The 25,210-nt window shown below is 51.2% G+C and overlaps 1 protein-coding gene across 1 annotated transcript in view; it reads right to left on the reverse strand.

Moving 5' to 3' along the window:
• Window positions 1-25,210, reverse strand: part of LOC137381269 (IQ motif and ankyrin repeat domain-containing protein 1-like) — a 312,943-nt gene that overhangs the window by 24,154 nt on the left and 263,579 nt on the right. Inside the window, exons 11-13 of the mRNA XM_068053609.1 lie at window positions 23,239-23,331; window positions 15,867-15,975; window positions 3,425-3,524 (exon numbers count right to left, since the gene is read on the reverse strand). Of these exons, the coding sequence (XP_067909710.1) occupies window positions 3,425-3,524; window positions 15,867-15,975; window positions 23,239-23,331 (302 nt within the window). The remainder of the gene's footprint in view (window positions 1-3,424; window positions 3,525-15,866; window positions 15,976-23,238; window positions 23,332-25,210) is intronic.

Here is a 25,210-nt window from a genome sequence, read left to right on the forward strand (position 1 = left end):
TCTCCAACACAGAACCCCCCACTCCAACACCCGATCACCCTGACTCCCCCCTCTCCAACACAGAACCCCCCACTCCAACACCCGATCACCCTGACTCCCCCCTCTCCAACACAGAACCCCCCACTCCAACACCCGATCACCCTGACTCCCCCCTCTCCAACACCGAACCCCCCATTCCAACACCCGATCCCCCCGACTCCCCCCACTCCAACACCTGATCATCCCGACTCCCCCCTCTCCAACACAGAACCCCCCATTCCAACATCTGATCACCCCGACTCCCCCCCTCCAACACAGAACCCCCCACTCCAACACCCGATCCCCCCGCCACCCCCCCTCCAACACAGAACCCCCCACTCCAACACCCGATCCCCCCGCCACCCCCCCTCCAACACAGAACGCCCCACTCCAACACCCGATCCCCCTGCCACCCCCCCTCCAACACAGAACCCCCCACTCCAGCACCCGATCACCCCGACTCCCCCCTCTCCAACACAGAACCCCACACTCCAACACATGATCACCCTGACTCCCCCCTCTCCAACACAGAACCCCCCACTCCAACATCCGATCACCCCGACTCCCCCCTCTCCAACACAGAACCCCCCACTCCAACATCCGATCACCCCGACTCCCCCCTCTCCAACACAGAACCCCCCATTCCAACAACCGATCACCCCAACTCCCCCCCACTCCAATACCCGATCACTCCGACTCCCCCCACTCCAACACCCAATCACTCCGACTCCCCCTTCTCCAACACCCGATCACTCCGACTCCCCCCACTCCAACACCCGATCACCCCGACTCCCCCCCACTCCAACACCTAATCACCCCGACTCCCCACACTCAACACCCAATCACCCCGACTCCCCCCACTCCAACACCTAATCACCCCGACTCCCCCCCACTCCAACATCCGATCACCCCGACTCCCCCCCTCCACCTAATCACCCCGACTCCCCCCACTCCAACACCTAATCACTCCGACTGCCCCCACTCCAACACCCGATCACCCCGACTCCCCCCCCCACTCCAACACCTAATCACCCCGACTCCCCACACTCAACACCCAATCACCCCGACTCCCCCCACTCCACCCCGACTCCCACCCACTCCAACACCCGATCACCCCGACTCCCCCCTCTCCAACACAGAACCCCCCACTCCAACACCCGATCACTCCGACTCCCCCCACTCCAACACAGAACCTCCCATTCCAACACCCGATCACCCCGACTCCCCCCACTCCATCACCCAATCACTCCGACTCCCCCCACTCCAACACCCAATCACTCCGACTCCCCCCTCTCCGACACTCGATCACCCCGACTACCCAGCTACTCCAACACCCAATCACTCCGACTCCCCCCCCACTCCTACACCCAATCACCCCGACTCCCCCCACTCCAACACCCAATCACCCCGACTCCCCCTTCTCCAACACCCAATCACCCCAACTCCCCCCACTCCAACACCCAATCACCCCGACTCCCCCCACTCCAACACCCGATCACCCCGACTCCCCCCACTCCAACACCCGATCACCCCGACTCCCCCTTCTCCAACACCCAATCACCCCAACTCCCCCCACTCCAACACCCAATCACTCCGACTCCCCCCTCTCCGACACTCGATCACTCCGACTACCCAGCCACTCCAACACCCAATCACTCCGACTCCCCCCTCTCCGACACTCGATCACCCCGACTACCCAGCCACTCCAACACCCAATCACCCCGACTCCCCCCACTCCAACACCCAATCACCCCGACTCCCCCTTCTCCAACACCCAATCACCCCGACTCCCCCCACTCCAACACCCAATCACCCCGACTCCCCCCACTCCAACACCCGATCACCCCGACTCCCCCCACTCCAACACCCGATCACCCCGACTCCCCCCACTCCAACACCCAATCACTCCGACTCCCCCCTCTCCGACACTCGATCACTCCGACTACCCAGCCACTCCAACACCCAATCACTCCGACTCCCCCCTCTCCGACACTCGATCACCCCGACTACCCAGCCACTCCAACACCCAATCACCCCGACTCCCCCCACTCCAACACCCAATCACCCCGACTCCCCCTTCTCCAACACCCAATCACCCCGACTCCCCCCACTCCAACACCCAATCACCCCGACTCCCCCCACTCCAACACCCGATCACCCCGACTCCCCCCACTCCAACACCCGATCACCCCGACTCCCCCCACTCCAACACCGGCACCCCCACTGCAACACCCAATCACCCGACTCCCCCTACTCCAATTCCCAATTACCCCCAACAGCCAAATCCTTACCTTGACCCCCCATCTGCTTCTTCAGGTAAATGTAAAAGATCCCGTGGTACTGTTTCAATGAGAGCAGTTCTCCAGGAGCCAATAATTTCCTTCAATTCAACATGACTGGAGCAGATTATCTGGTCATTTCCACATTCCTGTTTGTGGGATCTTGCTGTATGTAAATTAGCTGCTGTGTTTCCTACATTACAACAATAACTACATTTCAAAAGTATTTAATTGGCTGTTAAGCACTTTGGGAAGTCCTTCCTGGTCCTGAATCCCTGTGTATTTCTGATCCTGAATCCACATATAGTCCTGTCCCCAAATCCCTGTGTATTCCTGTACCCTGATTCCGTGTACATTCCCACTCCTAAATCCCTGCATATTCTTAATCTGAATCTTTGTATGTTCCGAATCTTCAATCCCAGACTATTCCTGTGCCCAAATCCCTGTATATTTCTGTCTCAGAGTCCATGCAGGTTCCTGATCAAAATCCCTGTACCTTTCTGTCCCTGAATCCCTGTATAGTCCTAATCCTGAATCTCCATAAATTCCTGATCCTGAATCCTTGTATAGTCCCTATATGCATCAAACACCTTCTTGACAGAAGTGAAAATGACCAGGGTTGAAGCTCAATGAGGTGGAACAGGGATCAGTGCTGATCATTAAGGAACAATGATCTTACAGAGAGTCACAATCGAGCAGATTTCCTCCATTTTAGACGCATGTTTGAGATATGCTGCAGAAATCAAACAGAACAAGCCTGCTCCGTACCAGTCACTTTAAAATTCATGGCCCAGGAGACTATGGCCACACAATCAATATTGGCTGTTCAATAGGGAACACTGGCATTTGATCAGACTTACTTGGGAAGTTGGGGAACTAATAAAAGCATGACGTGCATTTATATAGCACCTTTTACAACCTCAGGATATCCCAAAGCCCTCTACAGCCAATGAAGTGCATTTGCAGAGCAATCACTGTTGTAATGTTGGGATTCGATAGAACTGTCTTGGTAGAGCAGGCTCAATGGGAACACTCTGGCCCCTGCACACTAAGTCGATCAGCACACACTCTGCTTATTACTGCGTTAGAACCACTGGAAGCAGCTGATTGGGTATTTAAGCCAGTACCTGCCATCTTGCTTGATCTTGTTGCCAACGTCCTTCATGAGCACATCGTCCAGCTCACGAATGTGACACAGGGTCCCTTTCTGTTTCGTTAAAGATGCTTCTGGAGAAAGAAAATCATTTCAAGAAGCATGTGTGGGACTGTTGGAGATTCCTTACTGGTGATAGAGTCTCAATGGCTTCAGCTTGCCCTGCTGGCTTGTCCCCAATTACCTGGCGAGCCACTTTCACTCTCTTAATTATTGATAGTCTCTTTTCCTCATTCACAGCATTATATCACAGAAACAGAGTATTCTATCCAAATGGCTGTGATAGGCAGATTCATAAACTATAGGGGAGTCAAGGGTTATGTGGAACAGGCAGGAAAGAGGAGTTAACACCAAGATCAGATCATCCATGATCTACTGAACGGTGCAGCAGGTTCGAGGGGCTGTATGACCTACTCCTGCTGTTATTTCTTATGTTTTTATATTCTTATGGTCTATGTTACTGTGCTCCACATGAGCCTCCACCCATCTAGCTCTTATCAACATATTCTCTTCCTGCTCTTTCTCCACTTTCCCCTCGCACTCCTGATGAAAGGCACTCTTTCACAAAAGTAACACAGGGCCCTGAGGTGCAGGGCCATCTGCTGGAGGGGAGCTGTCTCCTGATTCAGGCCCCTAGGTTGCCCCCGCCACCATCACCATCAAGGCTGTAAAGTCTGAGCAGGAGCTCCCTACCCCTCAGGATGGAGGAGAGGGGAAGACCCCTGTACATGTGGCCCCTCCTGAGGGAGCAACTGGAGGGGAGGGCAAGGCCCCAAAGGGTCGGCTCCCCACCCCCAGCCAAAATTCAATCCCTATCAGGATGTACCTGACCCAAATGCTGGGCGTGTTGGTGCTGGCAGGGAGGGAGATGGCCTCCTCTCTCTGCCTCTGGTCCCCACACTGGCTGGATTTCCAGAGTCAGGAACGACCGACTCCCCTAGGCCACTCGCTGGCCTGGCGACGGATGTGGAGGACGGTCCTGAACCGCTGACGCCCACAGGCTTTAGTCCAGTAGATGAACCCAGAGAGGACTCCTCCGCCATCAATCCTGGAGGTGATATCCTGATGGGGGTGGGACCAGCTGGCGTGGCCGGGATGTCCGCCCCACAGTGTGTGGTGGGTGTGTCGGCTGCTTGCGGTGACGACCTGCAGAAGGATAGGGACTGTTCTTGAATCCACCGCCAGTGAGGCAGTGGACTCCTTTGTGCCTCCAGTCTGTCTGTGCTGCCCTTAAGAAGGTGGGCAAGGGCACGGGCTTGAAACTGGTTGAGAGACACTGGTTTAATGCGTTCCTCAAAGGGTTGCTGGGGGAATGGAAGGCATGGTACACTCCCGCTCCCTCGACACAGTAAGGTGTCGGTGATGGGATCAAAGTACTTTTGACATGAAGATAACCATAGCCAGCCTCAACATCAACAGCAGCAGAGGGTCAAACCGCAGATTTCGCAATCTCTCAGTCCTCAGGGAAGGGAGGTATGCGGTGAGCTTTCTGCAGGAAACCCACACCGTTCCGGGAGATGAAGTCACCTGGCTCCTGGAGTGGCAGGGTGGGGTCTACATGAGTCACCTCACCCCTATTTCTAGTGGGGTGGCTATCTTGTTGGCCCCGACTTTTCAGCCGGAGATCTTGGGTGTCAAGGAGCTCATGCCGGGCCGCTTGCTCCACCTCGCTGTTCACCTGGGTGGCTGCTGCTCCATCTTGTGAACGTGTAAGCGCCCCGGCCCGGTGTGTTGTAAGCATGCTTCTTTCAAGAACTGATCAGTTCCCTTAACTTGGTGGACATCTGGCGGAATCTCCATCTCGACTCCAGCTCCTTCACATGGAGGTCTGGAGGAGGAGGGTCCCGAATCGACCGCCACTACTTTTCGCAGGTGTATGTCTCCCGTGTCTCGGCGGCCTCCATGCGGCTGGTGCCATGCTCAGATCACCACCTGGTGAGGGCGGAGTTCATTCCATTCCGCACGTGGGTGGGGTCCGCGTACTGGCACTTTAACAACTGGCTGCTGGAGGACGAGCGATTACGGGACTCGTTCCGTTGATTCTGGGCCGACTGGAGAAGGATGCGGGGGGGGGGGGGCTTCCCCTCCTTGAGGCTATGGTGGGTTGTGGGCCAGACTCACATCCGCGTCTTCTGTCAGGAGTACACGAAGGGGTTCACCAAGAGGCGGGAAGCCGAGATAGGGCACCTAGAGAGGGAGGTGCTCGACTTGGAGTCCCACCTCAGTCATGCCGTCGCGGAACCGACCCTGTGGCAGGCGTACAAAGAGAAGGGCGCGCTGAGGGACCTGCAGCTCATAGGGTCCCGAGACGCATGCGTGAGGTCGTGGATCCAAATCCTTGAAGATTTGGACCACGCCTCACACTTCTTCTACTCGCTGGAAAAATGACAGGGAGTCCGTAAGCTACTCATCGAGCTGCTGGCCAACAATGGATCCTCGATCATGGATCTGGAGGGAATGGGCCTCCAGGTCCATACTTATTACAGTGCATTGTTCTCACCAGAACCGTCCAGCGAGGACGCACGCAGAGTTATGTGGGAGGACCTGCTGCAGGTCAGCCCAGAGGGCGCCGAAGGATTGGAGGCTCCGCTCACGTTGGCGGAGCTGACCGGCGCCCTCCACCAGCTCTCGAGGGGCAAATCCCCGGGGCTGGACGGGCTGACCATGGAGTTCCTCAGGGCATTCTGGGACGTCCTGGGGGACGATTGCGCACGGGTCCTGGCAGAAAGCCTGGCGACCGGGGAGATGCCCCTCTCGTGGTGCAGGGGGGGTCATCGTCTCTCCTCTCTCCATCTCTGATCCCGGCTCCGGCTGGATTTGCGGAGTCGGGCACTTCCAGCTCCCCTGGACCGCTCATTAACCTGGGGACGGAGGTGGAAAGGGGTTCTGAACCGTTGGCGTCCACAGGCTCCAGTTCCATTCTAGAACCCAGAGAGGACTCCTCCGCCATCAATTCTGGGGGTGGGATCGTGACAGAGGTGGGACCAGCTGGCGCGGCCGGGACATCCACCCCACAGTGTCTGGTGGGTGTGTCGGCCGCTGGTGGTGACGACCCGGGGGGGCAAGGAGGACGACCTTGATTCCATCACCAGTGAGGTGGTGGAGTCGCTCGTGGCTCCCACCGAGTCTCCTCTCATCCCCACGGCGGAACTCCAGGATTTCCTTGCGACATGCAGGGGTTGCCGCAATAAAGTTCAGCTGGCCCTCGGCCGTTGGTCGAGTCTGGCGCTGATCATTCAGTCCGTCCATCAAGAAAATAGGCAAGGGCGTGTGCGTGAAACTGGTTGAGAGGCACCGATTTAATGCGTTCCTCAATGGGTTGCTGGGGGAGTGGAAGGCCAGGTGCACTTCTGCTCCCTTTTCATAGTGAGGTGTTGGTGATGGGTTTTAAGTACTATGAAGATAACCATAGCCAGCCTCAACATCAACGGCAGCAGGGGGTCTCACGGCAGATTTCACAATCCCTCAGTCCTCGGAGAAGGGAGAAATGTGGTGAGCTTTCTGCAGGAAACCCACACCGTTCTGGGAGACGAAGTCACCTGGCTCCTGGAGTGGCAGGGTGGGGTCTACATGAGTCAGCTCACCCCTATTTCTAGTGGGTGGCTATCTTGTTGGCGCTGACTTTTCAGCCGGAGATCTTGGGGGTCAAGATCGCCGTTCACCTGGGTAGAGTGCCACTCCACTTTATGAACGTGTACGCGCCCAGGCCCGGCATGTTGCAAGCGCGCTTCTTTGAAGAAATGTTCGCTCTCTTGAGCTCGATCGATAGCGGCGAGTGCATCATCCTGGGGGGGGGATTTTAACTGTACCCTCGAGTTTATGGTGACTGACAGTTAGCGAATGGTTGTCACTTATTTCGTTCAGCTGAGACAGGCGCATTGTTTGTACATATTCTTTCCGTCTGCAAAGAACAGGGCCCTGTGTATTAATATATGTAGCTTCCAATACGTGCACATGCACCACATTGCGAGCCCGACAGACAATCTTAAATTCGTTGTCAGCGTAATTCTTAGCATACTGGCTACCCTCCTCAATCAGGTGACTCAGGACCGTGACAGAGAGCCAGTGTTTCCTCTTGCCCCTGAATAAATCGATGAGCAGCCCAGGGCAGACAGTAATTCCTGACTCTGGAAATCCAGCTGGAGCCAAGAGCAGAGGCGCAGAGAGGAGGCCATCTCCCACCCCACCAGAGTCCACAGAACCAGCAGACGAGGCTGCATTTTTAATTATAACTGGGTCAGGTACATGCTGGTTTGGAGTGGTTATTGGCTGAGAGGGCTCCAGGCCCAGGGCTGGAGTTCATCAGAGCCCCAGTCCGGGAGTGGAGTAGATTCGGGCCCCAGTCCCGGGGTTGGAGTCGTTGAGGGCCCCAGTCCTGGGGCTGGTGTAGATCAGGGCCTCAGTCCCAGGACTGGAGTAGACCAGGGCCCCAGTCCCAGGACTAGAGAAGACCAGAGCCCCAGTCCCAGGGCTGGGGTAGATCAGGGCCACAGTCCTGGACTGGAGTAGATCAGGGCCCCAGTCCCAGGGCTGGAGTAGATCAGGGCCCCAGTCCTGGGATTGGAGTAGATCAGGGCCCGAGTCACGGGGCTGGAGTAGATCAGGGCCCCAGTCACGGGGCTGGAGTAGATCAGGGCCCCAGTCCCAGGGCTGGAGTAGATCAGGGCCACAGTCCTGGGACTGGAGTAGATCAGGGCCCCAGTCCCAGGGCTGGAGTAGATCAGGGCCCCAGTCCTGGGATTGGAGTAGATCAGGGCCCCAGTCACGGGACTACAGTAGATCAGCGCCCCAGTCCCAGAGCTGGAGTAGATCTGGGCCCCAGTCCCGGGATTGGAGTAGATCAGGGTCCAGGTCCCGGGACAAGAGTAGATCAGGGCCCCTGTCACGGAACTGGAGTAGATCCGGGCCCCAGTCCCAGGGCTGGAGTAGATCAGGGCCCCAGTCCCAGGGCTGGAGTAGATCAGGGCCCCAGTCCCAGGTCTGGAGTAGATCTGGGCCCCAGTCCCGGGATTGGAGTAGATCAGGGTCCAGGTCCCGGGACAAGAGTAGATCAGGGCCCCTGTCACGGAACTGGAGTAGATCCGGGCCCCAGTCCAAGGACTGGAGTAGATCCGGGCCCAAGTCCCGGGACTGGAGTAGATCAGGGCCCAAGTCCCGGGACTGGAGTAGATCAGGGCCCCAGTCCCAGGGCTGGAGTAGATCAGGGCCCCAGTCCCGGGACTGGAGTAGATCCGGGCCCCAGTCCCAGGGCTGGAGTAGATCAGGGCCCCAGTCCCAGGGCTGGAGTAGATCAGGGCCCCAGTCCCAGGGCTGGAGTACATCAGGGCCCCAGTCCCAGGGCTGGAGTACATCAGGGCCCCAGTCACGGAACTGGAGTAGATCCGGGCCCAAGTCCCGGGACTGGAGTAGATCCGGACCCCAGTCCCAGGGCTGGAGTAGATCAGGGCCCCAGTCCCAGGGCTGGAGTACATCAGGGCCCCAGTCCCGGGTTTGGAGTAGATCAGGGTCCAGGTCCCAGGACTAGAGTAGATCAGGGCCTCGGTCCCGGGACTGGAGTACATCAGGGCCCCAGTCCCAGGGCTGGAGTACATCAGGGCCCCAGTCCCAGGGCTGGAGTAGATCAGGGTCCAGGTCCCAGGACTAGAGTAGATCAGGGCCTCGGTCCCGGGACTGGAGTGGAACAGGGTGCCAGCCCAAAAACTGGAGTGATCCGAGCCCCAGTATTGGGGCTGGAGTAGATCAGGGCCCCAGATCCAGGACTGGAGTAGATTAGGGCTCCAGTCCCAGGACTGGAGAAGATCAGGGCCTCAGTCCCAGGACTGGAGTAGATCAGGGCCGCAGTCCCAGGACTGGAGTAGATCAGGGCCGCAGTCCCAGGACTGGAGTAGATCAGGGCCGCAGTCCCAGGACTGGAGTAGATCAGGGCCCCAGTCCCAGGGCTGGAGTACATCAGGGCCCCAGTCCCAGGGCTGGAGTACATCAGGGCCCCAGTCCCAGGGCTGGAGTACATCAGGGCCCCAGTCCCGTGGTTGGAGTACATCAGGGTCCAGGTCCCGGGACTAGAGTAGATCAGGGCCTCAGTCCCGGGACTGGAGTGGATCAGGGTGCCAGCCCAAGGACAGCAGTTGATCCGAGCCCCAGTATTGGGGCTGGAGTAGATCAGGGCCCCAGATCCAGGACTGGAGTAGATCAGGGCTCCAATCCCAGGGCTGGAGTAGATCAGGGCCCAGTCCCAGGGCTGGAGTACATCAGGGCCCCAGTCTCAGGGCTGGAGTACATCAGGGCCCCAGTCCCAGGGCTGGAGTACATCAGGGCCCCAGTCCCAGGGCTGGAGTACATCAGGGCCCCAGTCCCAGGGCTGGAGTACATCAGGGCCCCAGTCCCAGGGCTGGAGTACATCAGGGCCCCAGTCCCAGGGCTGGAGTACATCAGGGCCCCAGTCCCAGGGCTGGAGTACATCAGGGCCCCAGTCCCGGGGTTGGAGTACATCAGGGTCCAGGTCCCGGGACTAGAGTAGATCAGGGCCTCAGTCCCGGGACTGGAGTGGATCAGGGACACAGTCCCAGGACTGGAGTAGATCAGGGCTCCAATCCCAGGGCTGGAGTAGATCAGGGCCCAGTCCCAGGGCTGGAGTACATCAGGGCCCCAGTCTCAGGGCTGGAGTACATCAGGGCCCCAGTCCCAGGGCTGGAGTACATCAGGGCCCCAGTCCCAGGGCTGGAGTACATCAGGGCCCCAGTCCCAGGGCTGGAGTAGATCAGGGCCCCAGTCCCAGGGCTGGATGTAGATCAGGGCTCCAATCCCAGGGCTGGAGTAGATCAGGGCCCAGTCCCAGGGCTGGAGTACATCAGGGCCCCAGTCTCAGGGCTGGAGTACATCAGGGCCCCAGTCCCAGGGCTGGAGTACATCAGGGCCCCAGTCCCAGGGCTGGAGTACATCAGGGCCCCAGTCCCAGGGCTGGAGTACATCAGGGCCCCAGTCCCAGGGCTGGAGTACATCAGGGCCCCAGTCCCAGGGCTGGAGTACATCAGGGCCCCAGTCCCAGGGCTGGAGTACATCAGGGCCCCAGTCCCAGGGCTGGAGTACATCAGGGCCCCAGTCCCGTGGTTGGAGTACATCAGGGTCCAGGTCCCGGGACTAGAGTAGATCAGGGCCTCAGTCCCGGGACTGGAGTGGATCAGGGTGCCAGCCCAAGGACAGCAGTTGATCCGAGCCCCAGTATTGGGGCTGGAGTAGATCAGGGCCCCAGATCCAGGACTGGAGTAGATCAGGGCTCCAATCCCAGGGCTGGAGTAGATCAGGGCCCAGTCCCAGGGCTGGAGTACATCAGGGCCCCAGTCTCAGGGCTGGAGTACATCAGGGCCCCAGTCCCAGGGCTGGAGTACATCAGGGCCCCAGTCCCAGGGCTGGAGTACATCAGGGCCCCAGTCCCAGGGCTGGAGTACATCAGGGCCCCAGTCCCAGGGCTGGAGTACATCAGGGCCCCAGTCCCAGGGCTGGAGTACATCAGGGCCCCAGTCCCAGGGCTGGAGTACATCAGGGCCCCAGTCCCGGGGTTGGAGTACATCAGGGTCCAGGTCCCGGGACTAGAGTAGATCAGGGCCTCAGTCCCGGGACTGGAGTGGATCAGGGACACAGTCCCAGGACTGGAGTAGATCAGGGCTCCAATCCCAGGGCTGGAGTAGATCAGGGCCCAGTCCCAGGGCTGGAGTACATCAGGGCCCCAGTCTCAGGGCTGGAGTACATCAGGGCCCCAGTCCCAGGGCTGGAGTACATCAGGGCCCCAGTCCCAGGGCTGGAGTACATCAGGGCCCCAGTCCCAGGGCTGGAGTAGATCAGGGCTCCAATCCCAGGGCTGGAGTAGATCAGGGCCCAGTCCCAGGGCTGGAGTACATCAGGGCCCCAGTCTCAGGGCTGGAGTACATCAGGGCCCCAGTCCCAGGGCTGGAGTACATCAGGGCCCCAGTCCCAGGGCTGGAGTACATCAGGGCCCCAGTCCCAGGGCTGGAGTACATCAGGGCCCCAGTCCCAGGGCTGGAGTACATCAGGGCCCCAGTCCCAGGGCTGGAGTACATCAGGGCCCCAGTCCCAGGGCTGGAGTACATCAGGGCCCCAGTCCCAGGGCTGGAGTACATCAGGGCCCCAGTCCCGGGGTTGGAGTACATCAGGGTCCAGGTCCCGGGACTAGAGTAGATCAGGGCCTCAGTCCCGGGACTGGAGTGGATCAGGGTGCCAGCCCAAGGACAGCAGTTGATCCGAGCCCCAGTCCCAGGACTGGAGTAGATCAGGGACACAGTCCCAGGACTGGAGTAGATCAGGGCTCCAATCCCAGGGCTGGAGTAGATCAGGGCCCAGTCCCAGGGCTGGAGTACATCAGGGCCCCAGTCTCAGGGCTGGAGTACATCAGGGCCCCAGTCCCAGGGCTGGAGTACATCAAGGCCCCAGTCCCAGGGCTGGAGTACATCAGGGCCCCAGTCCCAGGGCTGGAGTACATCAGGGCCCCAGTCCCAGGGCTGGAGTACATCAGGGCCCCAGTCCCAGGGCTGGAGTACATCAGGGCCCCAGTCCCAGGGCTGGAGAAGATTAGGGCCTCAGTCCCTGGCTCAAGTAGATCAGGGCCCCAGTCCCAGGACTGGAGAGATTCAGGGTCCTGCCCCGGGGCTGGAGTAGATCAGGGCCCCAGTCCTGGGGTTGGAGTAGATCAGGGTCCAAGTCCCAGTGCTGGAGTAGATCAGGGCCCAATCCCCAGGGCTGGAGTAGATCAGGGCCCAATCCCCAGGGCTGGAGTAGATCAGGGCCCCAAACCCGATGCTGGAGAAGATTAGGGAACCAGTCCCGTGGCTGGATTGCATCCTGGCCCCAGTTCAACTGTAACCAGCTGGTAGACAGAATCTTTGAATTGTAATCCAACTGGACTGACTTAATCAAACTGGTTATTCTGGCCTGTAGTTAAAAAACAATGCCCCTGTGACTCTATCTCTGTCTGTGTAGTCTTTGGTTCTTACAACCCTGCTTTTGTATTTTGTTTCAGAGCTACCTACATGATATCCATTGAATTGGATTGTATTCTGCATTGCTGTACCTAGCTCTGTGATAAGGTGTAAAATATATTTAAATTCATGTTTCAATTGGAAAGACTGTAAAATATGTTTAAAGTCATTTATGAAAAAGGTTTTATTGAAAGGATTGTTGTTTTTAAAGGTACTGTTCTATGAATGTTCCATTGCAACAGACAGTGCCATCATGTTTGGGGTGAGACAGGAGAAACCAATCAGGTTAGGAAAAAGGTATCAACTGTTATAAGGTCAGGAAGGGCAAGCTGCACAGAACTTACAATTTGGCACATAGGCAGTTCTGAAAAAAAAGATACAACAGCAGGGCCCTATGAACCATAAAACAGATGCAGACAGCGACATAGCAAGAACCATAGAAGAACACTCATAAAAGAAGAAGCCAGAGTAGAAGAAGACATCAGAGAAAGATCGAAGACAACATCACCTGTGTCTATGCAGCTTCGAGGAGCATGGATTGAAGGTGGCTTATCTACTATTGTCCATTGTTAAGTATTTTGTTTAAGCATTTATTCTGTTGACCTGTTGCACCGAAATCATTGTCTGAATGTCATTAATGTTTAAGTTTTGTATTTTGATTACAGTTGGAATTTAACCTTTTGGACTGTAACTGCTGTGTTCACTTATTTCTTGATATCTATACAGTATTTAATTTGTTATTTGCTATGTAACTGTGTAATTGTGTTTTACCTCACAATAGCATTTGAAATAAACAGTGCAGTCAAGAGTGCATTTAGCATAACCACAGCACACATCTTAGAGCTTATTTTTACTTGTTAGGGGTATTTATGTGAACACTTTTCACAATTTAATACTCTGGTCTCAAATGGAATGAATTGAGCCAGAAACCAGTCTAACTGGTCACAATTAGAGTCAAAATAATTTTCAACTGGAACCAGTTTCACTGGTCTCAGTTAGAGCAAATATAATTTTCAACTGGAACCAGTTTCACTGGTCTCAATTAGAGCCAGTATAATTTTCAAATGGAACCAGTTTCACTGGTCTCAATTAGAGCAAATATAATTTTCAACTGGAACCAGTTTCACTGGTCTCAATTAGAGCAAATATAATTTTCAACTGGAACCAGTTTCACTGGTCTCAATTAGAGCAAATATAATTTTCAACTGGAACCAGTTTCACTGGTCTCAATTAGAGCCAGTATAATTTTCAAATGGAACCAGTTTCACTGGTCTCAATTAGAGTCAAAATAATTTTCAACTGGAACCAGTTTCACTGGTCTCAGTTAGAGCCAGTATAATTTTCAAATGGAACCAGTTTCACTGGTCTCAATTAGAGCAAATATAATTTTCAACTGGAACCAGTTTCACTGGTCTCAGTTAGAGCCAGTATAATTTTCAACTGGAACCAGTTTCACTGGTCTCAATTAGAGCAAATATAATTTTCAACTGGAACCAGTTTCACTGGTCTCAATTAGAGCAAATATAATTTTCAAATGGAACCAGTTTCACTGGTCTCAATTAGAGCAAATATAATTTTCAACTGGAACCAGTTTCACTGGTCTCAGTTAGAGCCAGTATAATTTTCAAATGGAACCAGTTTCACTGGTCTCAATTAGAGCAAATATAATTTTCAACTGGAACCAGTTTCACTGGTCTCAATTAGAGCCAGTATAATTTTCAAATGGAACCAGTTTCACTGGTCTCAATTAGAGCAAATATAATTTTCAACTGGAACCAGTTTCACTGGTCTCAATTAGAGCCAATATAATTTTCAAATGGAACCAGTTTCACTGGTCTCAGTTAGAGCCAGTATAATTTTCAAATGGAACCAGTTTCACTGGTCTCAATTAGAGCAAATATAATTTTCAACTGGAACCAGTTTCACTGGTCTCAGTTAGAGCCAGTATAATTTTCAAATGGAACCAGTTTCACTGGTCTCAATTAGAGCCAAAATAATTTTCAACTGGAACCAGTCTAACTGGTCTCAATTACGGCAAATATAATTTTCAACTGGAACCAGTTTCACTGGTCTCAATTAGAGCCAGTATAATTTTCAAATGGAACCAGTTTCACTGGTCTCAATTAGAGCCAAAATAATTTTCAACTGGAACCAGTTTCACTGGTCTCAATTAGAGCCAGTATAATTTTCAAATGGAACCAGTTTCACTGGTCTCAATTAGAGTCAATATAATTTTCAACTGGAACCAGTTTCACTGGTCTCAATTAGAGCCAGTATAATTTTCAAATGGAACCAGTTTCACTGGTCTCAATTAGAGCCAGTATAATTTTCAACTGGAACCAGTTTCACTGGTCTCAATTAGAGCCAGTATAATTTTCAAATGGAACCAGTTTCACTGGTCTCAATTAGAGCCAGTATAATTTTCAACTGGAACCAGTTTCACTGGTCTCAATTAGAGCCAAAATAATTTTCAACTGGAACCAGTCTAACTGGTCTCAATTACGGCAAATATAATTTTCAACTGGAACCAGTTTCACTGGTCTCAATTAGAGCCAGTATAATTTTCAAATGGAACCAGTTTCACTGGTCTCAATTAGAGCCAAAATAATTTTCAACTGGAACCAGTTTCACTGGTCTCAATTAGAGCCAGTATAATTTTCAAATGGAACCAGTTTCACTGGTCTCAATTAGAGTCAATATAATTTTCAATGGAACCAGTTTCACTGGTCTCAATTGGAGCCAATATAATTTTCAATGGAACCAGTTTCACTGGTCTCAATTAGAGCCAATATAATTTTCAACTGGAACCAGTTTCACTGGTCTCAATTAGAGCCAGTATAATTTTCAAATGGAACCAGTTTCACTGGTCTCAATTAGAGTCAATATAATTTTCAATGGAACCAGTTTCACTGGTCTCAATTAGAGCCAATATAATTTTCAACTGGAACCAGTTTCACTGGTCTCAATTAGAGCCAATATAATTTTCAACTGGAACCAGTCTAACTGGTCTCAATTGGAGCCAATATAATTTTCAACTGGAACCAGTTTCACTGGTCTCAATTAGAGCCAATATAATTTTCAACTGGAACCAGTTTCACTGGTCTCAATTAGAGCCAGTATAATTTTCAACTGGAACCAGTCTAACTGGTCTCAATTAGAGCCAATATAATTTTCAACTGGAACCAGTTTCACTGGTCTCAATTAGAGCCAATATAATTTTCAATGGAACCAGTTTCACTGGTCTCAATTGGAGCCAATATAATTTTCAACTGGAACCAGTTTCATTGGTCTCAATTAGAGCCAATATAATTTTCAACTGGAACCAGTATAACTGGTCCAATTATTCAAATTCCCACGGTTATCTGGTTCATATGTAAACTGGTTTGGATTTCAAGGGGGTTGGAGTTATTTGGAGCGGGTACTTGCCTCTTTCCAGTTTCTCTCTCAACTCCAGCTTTGCCAGGGAGAGTTTATCTTCTGCCTTTTCTACTGCTGCTCTCTTTGCTGCCACTAGATCTTCTGCATTGTGAATAGCCTGAAAAAGAGAACAAGCCTCATCATATCACAGCTCAGGAGCCTCAGAAAGCAGAGGAGCACACAGAATGATTTCCCCTCATCCATGGATTTCGACTGCACTCATGTCTGGTAGAGTCTGGCCACTAACTCATCAGGTCCAACAATCCAAATATACAGGGTGAGAATCAAAGCTCCACAGTATACTAGTCCCCCTCCCCCTCCTCTTCTCCAGAGCCTGTTGATTGTTGCTGTGTTGCTGGTTTTACGGGCATTAAAACCTCCATCACCTTAACCGTTTCCTCAATCTTTACTTGACAGCCAAGACAGTCAATAATGAATCATAGAATAACTACAGCACTGGAGGAGGCCATTTGGTCTGTCGCGTCCATGCTGGTTGTCTGCAAGAGCAACTCACTTAGTCCCACTCCCCCGCCTTGTCCCCATAGTCAGCTAATTTTTTCCCTTCTGATAATTATTCAGTTCCCTTTTGATAACCTTGATTGAGTCTTCCTCCACCACACTCTCAGGCAATGCATTCCAGATCCTAACCACTCACTGCGTAAAATCATTTTTCCTCATATTGCTGTTGCTTCATTTGCCAATCCCCTTAAATGGGTGTCCTCTGGTTCTGGACCCAATCACAGAATAATACAGTGCAGAAGAGGCCCTTCAGCCCATCGAGTCTGCACCAATGCATTAAAGACACCTGACCTATCTACCTAATCCCATTTGCCAGCACTTGGCCCATAGCCTTGAATCTTATGACGTGCCAAGTGCTCATCCAGGTACTTTTTAAAGGATGTGAGGCAACCCGCCTCTACCAACCTCCCAAGCAGGGCAATCCAAACAGTCACCACCCTCTAGGTAAAAAAGTTCTTCCTTAAATCCCCCTTAAACCTCCCGCCCCTCACCTTAAACTTGTGTCCCTTCGTAACTGACCCTTCAACTAAGTGGAACAGCTGCTCCCTATCCACCCTGTCCATGACCCTCATAATCTTGTACACCTCGATCAGGTCACACCTCAGTCTTCTCTGCTCCAGTGAAAACAACCCAAAACTATCCAACCTCTCTTCATAGCTTAAATGTTCCATCCCAGGCACCATCCTGGTGAATCGCCTCTGCACCCCCTCCAATGCAATCACATCCTTCCTATAATGTGGCGACCAGAATTGCACACAGTGCTTCAGCTGTGGCCTTACCAAAGTTCTATACAACTCCAACATGACCTCCCTGCTTTTGTAATCTATGCCTTGATTGATAAAGGCAAGTGTCCCATATGCCTTTTTCACCACCCTATTAACCTGCCCTTCTGCCTTCAGAGATCTATGGACAATGTGGTTGACTCTTACATGCCCTCTGAAATGGCCTCGCAAGCCACTCAGTTAGGGCAATTAGGGATGGGCAATAAATGCTGGCCTGGCCAGCGACGCCCACATGCCGTGAATAAATTTTAAAAAAACACACTAAGGTCCCTTTGTTCCTCGGAACTTCCCGGTGTCAGGCCATTCATTGAATACTTCCGTGTCACATTACTCCTTCCAACACTTTTCAGGGTTAAATTCCATCTGCCACTTTTCTGCCCATTTGACCATCCCGTCCATATCTTCCTGTAACCTAAGACACTCCACCTCACTGTTAACCACTTGGCCAATCTTTGTGTCATCCGTGAACTCACTGATCCTACCCACCATATAGTCATCTATGTCATTTATATAAATGACAAATGATAGGGGACCCAGCACAGATCCCTGTGGTACGCCACTGGACACTGGCTTCCAGTCACTAAAACAGCTGTCTGTCATCACTCTCTGTCTCCTACAGCTAAGCCAATTTTGAATCCACCTTATCAAGTTACCCTGTATCCCATGTACATTTGCTTTCTTGATAAGTCTCCCATGTGGGACCTTGTCAAAGGCTTTGCTGAAATCCATGTAAACTTCATCAACTGCACTACCCTCATCTACACATCTAGTTTCATGCTCAAAAAATTCAATCAAGTTTGTTCGGCATGACCTCCCTCTGACAAAGCCATGCTGACTATTCTGAATCAAATTTTGCCTCTCCAAGTGGTGATAGATTCTTTCCTTCAGAATTTTCTCTAATAGTTTCCCTACCACTGACGTGAGACTCACTGGTCTGTAGTTCCCTGGCTTATCTTTACAACTTTTCTTAAATAGTGGGACCACATTAGCTGTTCTCCAGTCCTCTGGCACCTCTCCCGTGGCCAGAGAGGAATTGAAAATTTGGGTCAGAGCTCCTGCAATCTCCACCCTCGCCTCCCACAGCATCCTGGGACACAAATCGTCTGGATATGGAGATTTGTCCACTTTTAAGCCTGCCAAAGCCTCCAATACCTTGTCACTTCTTGTACCATTCATAGAATAGAATGATAGAGAGATACAGCACTGAAACAGGCCCTTTGGCCCACTGAGTCTGTGCTGACCAACAACCACCCATTTTAAAGCATTAATCCCATATTCCCTTACATCCCCAACTTCCCTCAATTCTCCTACCACCTACCTATACGAGGGACAATTTACAATGGCCAATTTACCTATCAACCTGCAAGTCTTCGGCTGTGGGAGGAAACCCACACGGTCACCGGGAGAACTTGCAAACTCCACACAGGCAGTACCCAGAACCAAACCCGGGTCACTGGAGCTGTGAGGCTGCAGTGCTAACCACTGTGCGACTGTGCCGCCCACTTTTTATATCGCAACTAACTGGCTCTGAAGTTGCTGGAAGGTGTGAACGTATCATTTTTCTCCTTGAGAGGGATCAATCACAGTTACAATGGCCAGATGCCAGTACTATTGTCGATGATGCTGGCGCAGTGGTTAGCATCGCAGCCTCACAGCTCCAGCGACCCGGGTTCAATTCCAGGTACTGCCTGTGTGGAGTTTGCAAGTTCTCCCTGTGTCTGCGTGGGTTTCCTCCGGGTGCTCTGGTTTCCTCCCACATGCCAAAGACTTGCAGGTTGATAGGTAAATTGGCCATTATAAATTGTCACTAGTATAGGTAGGTGGTAGGGAAAATATAGGGACAGGTGGGGATGTGGTAGGAATATGGAATTAGTGTAGGATTAATATAAATGGGTGGCTGATGGTCGGCACAGACTCGGTGGGCCGAAGGGCCTGTTTCAGTGCTATATCTCTAAAACTAAAACTAAACTTAATTATCATATCAATGGCACGCCCTCTGACAATTTGCTCAAGAACCTCACAGGCTCTCTCTCTAAGTTCCATATCTACATCCTCATCCTCTTGGGTGAAGACAGATGTCAAGTATTCGTTCAACATCCTACCAATGTCCTGTGGCTCCATCCACAGATTTCCCCCTTGGTCCCAAATGGGGACTCTTTCCCTGGCAATCCTCTTCCCATTGATATACTTATAGAATATCTTGGGATTTTCCCTACTTTTACCAGCCAGAGCTTTCTCATATCCCCTCCTTGTTCTCCAAATTGCCTTCTTAAGCTCCATCCTACACTTTCTGTACACCATTAATGCTTCCATTGATTTGCTCTCCTTGTATTTGCTAAAAGCCTCTCTTTTACTTCTCATCATACCCTGAATATTTCTGGTCATCCATGGTTCTCTGGGCTTGTTGCTCCTACCTGTTACCCGAGAGGGAACATGTTGGGCCTGTACCCTCCCCATTTCTTTTTTGAATGTCCCCCACTGCTCTTCTGTAGATTTCCCGACAAGTAACTCTTTCCAGTCTACCTTGGCCAGATCCTGCCTTATTTTACTAAAATTCGCTCTCCCCCAATCCAAAACCGTTTTTTGCAACTTGTCTATTTCTTTCTCCATAACAAGCTTAAATTGTACCATGTTATGGTCGCTATCACCAAAATGCCCCCCCACCAACACATCAACCACCTGTCCAGCTTCATTCCCCAGAATTAGGTCCAGCACTGCACCCTCCCTTGTTGGATCCTCTACATATTGAGCTTAAAATGTTCTCCTGTATACATTTTAGGAACTCCACTCCATCTAATCCCTTAACACGATGACTATCCCAATTAATGTTGGGAAAGCTGAAATCACCTAATATAATTACCCTATTATTTTTACACACCTCTGCGAATTGCACACATATTTGCTCCTCAATTTCCCGCTGACTATCTGGGGGTCTATAATAAACACCTAGCAATGTGGCTGTCCCTTTTTTATTCCTAAACTCTATCCATAAAGCTTCATTTGATGCCCCCTCCAAGATATCATCTCTCCTTATTGCAGTAATTGACTCCTTAACTAATATTGCAATGCCCCCTCCTCTTTTACCCCCTCCTCTGTCTCACCTGAAGATTCTATATCCCGGGATATTGAGCTGCCAATCCTGCCCCTCCCTCAACCATGTCTCTGTGATGGCTATTATATCACAATTCCACGTGTCAATCCTTGCCCTTAACTCATCCGTTTTACCTGTAATACTCCTGGCATTAAAGTAGAGGCCATCCATCCTGGTCTTACTCCCTTGAAACTTACTTCCGCTGTGTTCCCTCTGACTTGTTCGCTTTCCTGTGTTTAACTGTGTCCCTATTCTGCTCGGAGTCTGCGTCCCCTCCCTCTGCCGAATTAGTTTAAACTCCTCCGAACAGCACTAGCAAACCCGCCAGCAAGGATGTTAGTCCCCCTCTGGTTCAGATGTAGACCATCCCGCTTGTACAGGTCCCACCTTCCCCAGAAACGGTCCCAGTGGTCCAAGAATCTAAAACCCTCCCTCCTGCACCAACTCTTAAGCCATGCATTCATCTGTGCTATTCTCCTATTTCTATACTCGCTAGCACGTGGCACTGGGAGTAATCCAGAGATTACAACCCGAGAGGTCCTGCTTTTTAGTCTACTGCCTAACTCCCTGAATTCTTGATGCAAGACCTCATCCCTCTTTCTACCTATGTCATTGGTACCAACATGGACCATGACCTCTGCCTTTAAACCCTCCCCCTTCAAGATGCCCTGCAGCCGTTCAGTGACATCCCAGACCCTGGTACCAGGGAGGCAACACAACATCCTGGAGTCACGCTGACAGCCACAGTAGCGCCTATCTGTTCCCCTGACTATAAAATCCCCTATTACTATTGATCTTCCTCTCTTTCCCCCTTCCTGTGCAGACAGGCTGCTAGCGGTGCCAGAAGCTTGGCTCTGTCCGCACTCCCTGGAGGAACCAGCCTCATCAGCCTTCAAAATGGAATGCCGATTTGCAAGCGTAACCCCAGGGGCCTCCTGAACTACCTGTCTGTTTCTCTTGGACTGCCTGGTGGTCACCCATTCCCTTCCTTCCTCAGGTCCCTTCAGCTGCGGTGTGACCACCTCTCTATACGTGCAATCCATGATGCTCTCAGACTCGCAGATGCTCCACAGTGTTTCCAGCCGCCATTCCAGCTCTGAAACACGAGCTTCCAGGAGCTGCAGCTGGACACACTTCTTGCCCACATGCTGGTCCTGGGGACTGGAAATGTTCCCGGATTCCCACATGCAGTGAGAGGAGCATACCATGGCTTTAAGCTCTCCTGCCATGACTAAACCCTCTAAATTTAAAACTTTAGAAGGCTATAATAATTTTAAAAATCAACTAAGTCTTGCTAAAACAATAACTTACAATTCAATCCAGTTTGAAAAATACCCACCAGGACTTATTCACCAGTCAGCTGTGCTCTTTGGAAACTCTCGGCTCCCCTCACATGCTTTGAGGACAGGTAGGAAATGAAAGGAGCTCCTCGCTCCCTCCTCACCGAACTCCCTCACTCACAAAACTCCCAATTTAGCACACTAATGTCGCCCCAAGTCAGCACTCCAGTGCAAACGAGAATGGGAACAGTTTCTCTCTATCTATCCTGTCCAGACCCCTCATGATTTTGAACACCTCTATCAAATCTCCTCTTCGATGAGAACAGCCCCAACTTCTCCAATCCAACCATGTAACTGAAATTCCTCATCCCTGGAACCATTCTCCTGAATCTTTTCTGAATCCTTTCTAATACCTTCACATGCTACTGGTGGAATATTCAACCAAGGAGGGCATCGTCTGGAAGCCTTGTGCATCCACTCTCCAGGAGGGGGCATGTGGCATCAATCAGAAGCAGAGGCCCTGCCGGATTGCTCCCACTGATTAGCTGTCCGGCACAAGTTCATTGGCTGAGAAGGATTGTGAGTGAGAGAGAGTCAGAGAGACAAAGAGAGAGAGAGACAAAGAGAGAGAGAGAGACAGAGAGAAACAGAGAAAGAGAAGCAGAGAGAGAGTGCAAGATCGACGACGAGATAAAGAGGGAGAGGGAAGGCTGAAATTTATGGTGCCGCCTCCATAATTTGGCGACGGATGTAAACAATAGCAGCCCACTGTGCAGGCCGCACGTTGCGGCGCTATCGCAATATTAAAGGCAGTGTCTCATTTAAGTGGCCGTGGCGGAGCACCCCCTACGATGACGTGGAGAGGACGGGTGGTCCATTCCTGGCAATGTTGACAGCTGTCTTTGTGCAGGTGCTGGTGCCATGTTTAAAGGGCTTCGAGACCTATTGTTACATTTAAATATTTAAAGGCAAATTGATTTTATAAAATTAAATTGATCTTGCCCCTCTCCCACCTCCACAACAATCATAGATTTAATTATCTGCTCTCTCCCCACCCGAAATACTTACCTTGTGCATGTGACCTTCCCCCCCACAAAGTTCATAAACATCAAACTTTACTCCTTCACACCATGCCCCAGACCAATGAAATTACTCTGATGCCATTCCCCACCCACCCAGCACTGAAAAACCTACCTGCTTTCCCCACCACCCCCCAAACCCCCAACAGTATTCCGCCTCGGATCCCCAGACAGGAGTGCCAGCCACCATCACCAATATCACTCTGCGACGGACAGCAGGACCAAGAAGGTGATTTAATGGTTCATTTAAATTTATTTAAATATCTAAATTTGACTCCTGTCGCCGAATGGCAGGGGGCCAGCCACCAGACCTAGCTGCCGCTGGCAATATCGAGCTGGGTCTTCCAGGTGGCGGGCCTCTGCCGGAGGCATTTTCCCACCATGACCCCCGACATTGGGAGTTCTTCAAAATTCAGCCCTGAGACAAAGAGATAGACAGAAAAATAAAAAAAGAGAGAGAGAGATAAATACTCAGACACAAAGCGATACAGTGAGACAGTGACAAAGAGAGAGAGAGGGATCCAGAGTGAGAGAGGGAGAGATACTGCGAGGGAGAAAGAGGTGGAAAAGGAGACAGGGTCCTACTCCAGGACATTCTGAGATTCGTGCCTCCCCAAAGCCCTGACTCACCTGCAGCGTGATGTCAGTTTTACTCATGTTTTTTCGAACACACTTGTCATGTTCGGTGATACGTTTGTTGAGCTCACAGTAGGCTTTCTGTAGCTGAGGAGAGAATGACCTTGAGTTAATTTGTTAGTTGTATTCCAGTATTGGACTATATACATGGCTCAGGACATTAACAAACCAAATGCTGGAGGTGCTATTTAGCAAAGTTTCCTGAAGTGTTACTCACTACTTGATACCCGCAGTGATTATTAAATCCACCACCCACTGCACTTTACCTCCATCTAGCTCCCAGACTAGAGCTGATTGCTGATGCTGCATTCTGTTCTGTAGATTGATAGGTTCCAAGACCTTTCCAATTAGAAAATTGTGATGTGTCAGACTAGACAGTGAACTGATGTGGCTACTGGAGGCTTGGGGCCACAACAAAGGGCTGCTGTCAATAGATGGGGAGCAGAAATAGGAGGTCTGTCTCAGTCACTAGGTTCCCAGGCCTGTTTTAGCTGTCACAGTACAGACTGGGTGTTGAGCTTATCACCCTCCTAGCCAAATATAACACCAAAGGTTGAATTTAACAGTGCTAGTCAGATTCAGTACCACTCCACAGACACTTCAGTGTAGTACTGAGGTAGCACTGCATGTTTAGAGCTGCCATCATTCGAATAAAACATTAAACCAATTTATATCCTCTCCCTCAAAGTAGAGCAGGGAAATATCTGGTCATGTATAGCCTACCCCACGGTAGGCTATTGCAGAAAATACGGAAGTATGGGGTTGAAGGTGATTTAGAGCTTTGGATCAGAAATTGGCTAGCTGAAAGAAGACAGAGGGTGGTGGTTGATGGCAAATGTTCATCCTGGAGTTTAGTTACTAGTGGTGTACCACAAGGATCTGTTTTGGGGCCACTGCTGTTTGTCATTTTTATAAATGACCTGGATGAGGGTGTAGAAGGGTGGGTTAGTATATTTGCGGATGACACGAAGGTCGGTGGAGTTGTGGATAGTGCCGAAGGATGTTGTAGGTTACAGAGGGACATAGATAGGCTGCAGAGCTGGGCTAAGAGATGGCAAATGGAGTTTAATGCGGAAAAGTGTGAGGTGATTCACTTTGGAAGGAGTAACAGGAATGCAGAGTACTGGGCTAATGGGAAGATTCTTGGTAGTGTAGCTGAGCAGAGAGATCTTGGTGTCCAGGTACATAAATCCCTGAAAGTTGCCACCCAGGTTAATAGGGCTGTTAAGAAGGCATATGGTGTGTTAGCTTTTATTAGTAGGGGGATCGAGTTTCGGAGCCACGAGGTCATGCTGCAGCTGTACAAAACTCTGGTGCGGCCGCACCTGGAGTATTGCGTGCAGTTCTGGTCACCGCATTATAGGAAGGATGTGGAAGCTTTGGAAAGGGTGCAGAGGAGATTTACTAGGATGTTGCCTGGTATGGAGGGAAGGTCTTACGAGGAAAGGCTGAGGGACTTGAGGTTGTTTTCGTTAGAGAGAAGGACAAGGAGAAGTGACTTAATAGAGACATATAAGATAATCAGTGGGTTAGATAGGGTGGATAGTGAGAGTATATTTCCCCGGATGGTGATGACAAACACGAGGGGACATAGCTTTAAGTTGAGGGGTGATAGATATAGGACAGATGTTAGAGGTAGTTTCTTTACTCAGAGAGTAGTAGGGGCGTGGAACGCCCTGCCTGCAACAGTAGTAAACTCGCCAACTTTAAGGGCATTTAAGTGGTCATTGGATAGACATATGGATGAAAATGGAATAGTGCAGGTCAGATGGTTTCACAGGTCGGCACAACATCGAGGGCCGAAGGGCCTGTACTGCGCTGTAATGTTCTATGTTCTATGTATCTGATTGCTGTTTGTAGGATATTGTGCACAAATTTGCTGCTGTGTTTCCCAATGTTACCAGTGACTACGCACGTCATTGAATTAAAGGAGTGATTCTCAAACTTTTTTTGGTCGAAAGATTCC

Source organism: Heterodontus francisci, chromosome 2, assembly GCF_036365525.1.
Source record: "Heterodontus francisci isolate sHetFra1 chromosome 2, sHetFra1.hap1, whole genome shotgun sequence".
In the NCBI taxonomy this organism is placed as follows: domain Eukaryota; kingdom Metazoa; phylum Chordata; class Chondrichthyes; order Heterodontiformes; family Heterodontidae; genus Heterodontus; species Heterodontus francisci.